This window comes from Antrostomus carolinensis, unplaced genomic scaffold (assembly GCF_000700745.2).
Source record: "Antrostomus carolinensis isolate BGI_N321 unplaced genomic scaffold, ASM70074v2 scaffold21835, whole genome shotgun sequence".
NCBI lineage: Eukaryota > Metazoa > Chordata > Aves > Caprimulgiformes > Caprimulgidae > Antrostomus > Antrostomus carolinensis.
This window is the reverse complement of record NW_010318702.1, coordinates 9,760-14,917: the sequence shown is the minus strand read 5'-3', so window position 1 is coordinate 14,917 and position 5,158 is coordinate 9,760. Positions and strand designations below refer to the sequence as shown.

The window sequence follows — 5,158 nt, the reverse complement described above, 5'->3', positions numbered from 1 at the left end:
GGAAAGAGAAAGAAGTTGTTTCTTTCAGTGGCACACATTGATATTGATAAGTCTCAGAAAGCCAGCAAATACCAGCACCGCAAGCTGGATGCACTCAACACAATTACCTGCACTGAGATGGGTCTGTAAATGGAATGGACTGAAATTCGTGTAATCATGAACAACACTGTTCACCCACTCCTTACATTCATTTAGAAGGCCATGAGGAGCTCTGAACGTTGTAACCAACTACACATCTAAATGGGACAAACAACTACCAAGAGAGGAGGAGATGACATCTCAAATATGTCAGACATAGCAAAGGCTTTTGAGCAAGGACTGACAAGTGGAAGCTTGAAAAGGTGACATATGAAATAGTTATCTTTCTTTCAAAACTATTTCTTGTTTCAGAGCAGTAGTAGGAAAGGGCTTTCCCCCCCTCTGCCTACACAGTTATCTATGACGGCTATAAAAACTTATGTGTGTTTTTCTTCAAGTTCAGCAGTGAAAAACAGAAACCTAGATGAGCATTTTGATGTGTATTAAACAGAGGTTAAACTCCAGAAGGAACACACACAGTTTCCTGGTGACAACCTGCTTTTAGAAGTGCCAATACTTACTGACCCTCAACCCAATCATGGCTGTTTTTCTGCATATTCTGTTCAGAAACCTGCATTATTTTTCTAATCATTCATGTTTTCATGAATCAGAGCTTTAATTTGGATTTTCTCCCCAACAACCTTGGAAAAACAAAGCTATCTATTAAAATAAACGGTCAGACTGTATGTCAGTAAATCCTAAATGTTTGTTTCTGTCAGCCAATCTGGGTTTCACCACAGTACCAGAACGTTTTTTTGAACTTGCACACTGGAGCTACCAGATGACCAGAAAAATATTGAAGCATTTCATTGCTTAGAAGCACTGTGGAAAATCCCTCTTTCTAGGCAACATTAATGAAATCCTTGTTTAAGACTCTCTGTAGAGAGAGAGTCTTAAACCTCCCCTGTTTATTCACATCACACAAGCAATGCACAGAACCACCGACAAGAATGGCAAGTAGAGCAGAGGTCAGGATGCAACAGAGGATGACCACAGTCTGCTTGCCCTGCACTTGCTTCAGGCAAGGCTGTCACACTGCACGAAGCATGGTTCATTCTATTTCTGGAGAGTTCTGCAGAAATAAGCTTTCCTGCGGAACACAGAGTTTACTTACAGTCTGACAAAATAATTCGGACACTGACCCTAAGGTGGGCCAGCATATGCCTCTTTCTTTTCCACCTTTCACAAATGAGAGATTAATTTAAAAAATAACATGGCAAGTGATGAAAAATATTGATATGATAAATCTAGGAACAAAAACTCCCACACCTCTCTCTAAACTGGTCATTTTTCCTGTTCTATACCTCATAATTTCAGCAAGCTGAAAGATACAGAATCACACACACTAGACTGAACACAGGGTCTTCCTAAGGCTCACTGGTAACACATGACACCAGGAGTGCAAGTAAATTAACAGCTGATGAATGAAAACCAATTTTTTTCTGATAAATACGCGCTAAATCTCAACACATAACTGCACCACCCATATAGCCAGCGTCCGTTTTGAAACAGGAAACTCCACCCTGCTCTCCTGAGAAATGACAAACAATTTGGTGTTTGAAGATCACTTTATCCTTTTAAGGTAACACATATTCGAAGCATTGTTATAAAGTAGGTGATAAAATCAAATTTATCATCATTTTAAGATTCAGTACTGTTACAGTTGAGCAAAACTTCACCAGCAAAAAATAAAATGGATCTTCAATGAATGGTGGGACATCAGATTTAAACAAGTAGTTCATTTACTTTTCTGCTACATGAATTAAAAAAAAAACAAAAACGTTTTTGATATGAAGTTAGTCAAGAAGTCCCTGTTATAAAAAGTTGGAATAATTTTTATATCACTTTCAAAGCTCTAAGACAGCAAAAAGGATCCTGACTAAGATGTACTTGAGACTACAAGTCCCTCTTCCTGACTTCTGAAAAGGCTACAGACAGTCTCTTTGCTACTATCAAATGCTTTTACGCATGCCACTAGCCAGCTTTCAAGAACAGTTTTGTTAAGGACACTCTGGAAGCCAAAAGACATTTAAGTGAGCTACAACTCTGTGAGATACTAGTGATTCCCATCATCAAGGGGGGAAAATGTTTAAGAGAAAAACACTACACATTTTCATTTTACTTCAGGATACAAATAACTAAAACCTTTTTTTTGGGGGGTGGAGGGGAAGAGAAATACAAAAAGTGTATTTCAGAAAGCATCTAGTTCTTCCAGAGGAAAGGGAGATGTGAAAGATATCAACCCAAGAAGGAGCCAGGCTGACAAATAGCCACTTCCTCCTCCCTGTGCCATGGCTGCTTGGATGGCAGAGTCTCTGGAAGGAGTACCAAAACTTCTCTAACACCTCTCAAAGGTGCAGCCATTCTGGAGAGGAGGAGGACTTACAGAGGCAACCAAATAGCTCTGTAGGCAAAGTTTTGAGCATCATGCCTAAATTAAGTTTAAAATCTGTTTTATATTGACAGCTTCCACAGCTATGCATGTACTCTTCCTGTGCCGGATGCTGGTTTTTATACTGAAACTCTGATATGCATGTAAACCCTGTGCTGCCCTTAATCTTGAATTCTGCACCTTCTGACGCCCTGAGTAGCAGCAGATGGTGGGGAAGTTTCTGAACAGAGTGCTCTGCCCAATACCCACTATGGTGAAATCCATTTATGCCCATACTCACAGATTTACCCTTTTGCAGGTTCCCTTCACACGCCTGTTTGGACAGATCCTGGCGCCCAATCAAGAGACAAACTGCTTCTGGCCAGTCCGAAGCAGGCTGCTCTCTGCAATAATATATTGCATCTCTAATAGGAAGAGCTACACCAAAGGGGAGAGACTCCAGATCTCTTAAGGTAAAACCTTAAAATTAATGAGAAAAAAAAAAAAGAAACTGTTTTATCAAAACTAGATAAAGGGCATTTCATATTATGCAAGCACAAGAGTATTACTTACAATTGTTACCATTTTGCACAATGATAAAAGCTGCTCTTACCAACACTAGTCATCCAAATAACTAACTTTTCAGCCAGGCTGGAAACAGATGTGCTGTGTCTGAAACTACATCTGTAAAATAAAGGGGAATAAAGGAGAAGCCAATAAAAGCTAGTAAAAAACTCAGCAGAAAGTAAAAAACTTGAGAGTTTTAAAATAATACTAAAAAAAACCCCCATACCGATTGTCATCCTGCTCTATTTGCTGTTTTCGTTGTCCTAGGAAAGACAAGGCCACATTACTTCCACATTCTCTGAGCAAAAGGGTAGCACGTAACAAGCACAAGATGCTGGGAGATACAATGATGGCATCAAAGCATCATTACCTGATGTAATCTTGTACAAATAATGGGAGGCTTCATTAGATACAGCACTCTCATCACCAAGTATGTACAGAGTCACACTCTGGATAGGAAAGAGACACCATAATACAAGGTTACTTAGTGTGCAGCTATTGCTATACTGCCTATTAGAACAAGTAGATGATAACTTTAATAACTTAAACAATTGGGCAGGTTTATTATGAAGAGATTGCTAGTAAAAGTGGATTGAAACAACTGAGTCAGGTACCAAACTTTTATGCTTTAGATTTCCATCTTGAAGTTTGGAAAAAATAAATCCTGAAACAATTAACTGAGTTTTCCCTAATAATTGTTTCAAAGGTAAAAAGATCTTCTAAACAGAAAAACATATTTCTAGTCATCTTTCCCATGTTTCTCACATTTAATTTAATTTCTCCTGCAAAACACACACATCTTCTACAGACAGCATTTTTCACTCGGTTTCCTCCACATCTTCAATATTGGTTACCTTGTGAAGGCTCCAAGTGAAAAGTTGTTCCCCATTCAAAGCAGGGTCCACTTCAGCCAGCAAAATCAAAGTGATCTAACACCCTATTTGTAAGCTGGCATGCCAAAGGCAAAAATCACATCCAGGTCAAATTATTTTGTGTTTTTCATTAAGATATTCCAATAAACTGCACTGCTGACATGCTGGCTCTGACCTCTGTATAGGCAGGTCAGGCAGAGGTAGGAGCAAAGAGAGTTGGATAGACACGGGTGATCACCTGAGGGAACAGCTATTGTTCTTCAGAGCTTGAGTGCAGGGACAAATTTTAAGCAAAAGCATCATCACTTTAAGCAGTCTCAGTGCTGTTCCTTCAATCCTCTACACTCTGAAGCAGAGGACAGGCTGACTCCCAGGAGCTCTTATCAGAGACTCAACAACTAATTTTGGATGCTTGGGTCAGAGCAGAGTCTCTCCTCCCTGTTTTTCTTTTCAGCCACCTCAGGCTCAACACCTCTGCTCCAAACCCTGTACTGGCAGGTTTTCTCCGTAAATGCTCTGTGAGTAAGTGAGCAAGGCTAACCAGGAGATAACATCAGTGCTTATAACTACTCATGCCACTAAATATTTATGTTGATACATGCCCAAGCAGAAAGTCGGGGAATTCTCACTCACAAAATACAGTTAACTTTGAGTTACATTATTACTTTGCACATGCCACTACTGCAAACCACAAAAAAAAACATAAGCAATGAAGCATAGGCTACTCACTCTGTGCTCATGAATCTCCTTCCCAACCTCCTCTCACCTGCTAAAACCCAACCACTCCCTTCAGTAATATTAAAGTAATAAAAGAGAAGATGGGACTCTCAGGGATTTCTCTCTGCTGAACACATTATTCCCCCTGTGGATAGGCTGATACCGCACAGTTTAGTATATTACAGCGATACTCAAGAGAATTTCATGCAGACAAATGAGGTCTACTCAGTACCAAGCCGCAACACTCAGAGATGCTTAAGTCTCCAAACAGTACAGCTACAGCAGTTATTTACCACAGGCTCAATACCCCTCCAGTACGCTGCTGTTGCTCCACACAGTGTGATTAAACTCTCTGTTATTTGACTTCCCACTGAGGAAGCTTCACTTGCAGGAAATTAAGCAGCTGGGGCAAATCCTGGCCACAGTGTTGCTATGCTGACAGAATAAAACATATCCTTTTTAACAAAGTACGTACCAGTACTACCAGTTTGCTCCTTTCACAGATTCCTGGTAAGTAAGGATAAGGCTGCACTACTTCTCCTTTCAGACAGGA

General features: G+C 40.0%; 1 protein-coding gene across 1 annotated transcript in view; it reads right to left on the bottom strand.

The window, feature by feature from the left end:
- ANAPC1 (anaphase promoting complex subunit 1) overlaps positions 1–5,158 on the bottom strand; it is a gene marked incomplete at its 5' end in the record, with an annotated part of 30,333 nt that overhangs the window by 15,726 nt on the left and 9,449 nt on the right. The window contains 6 exon segments of the mRNA XM_029085203.1: positions 1–21; positions 2,751–2,929; positions 3,063–3,133; positions 3,243–3,279; positions 3,387–3,465; positions 5,081–5,158. The exon segment at positions 1–21 is cut by the window's left edge and continues 224 nt beyond it; the exon segment at positions 5,081–5,158 is cut by the window's right edge and continues 46 nt beyond it. Of these exon segments, the coding sequence (XP_028941036.1) occupies positions 1–21; positions 2,751–2,929; positions 3,063–3,133; positions 3,243–3,279; positions 3,387–3,465; positions 5,081–5,158 (465 nt within the window).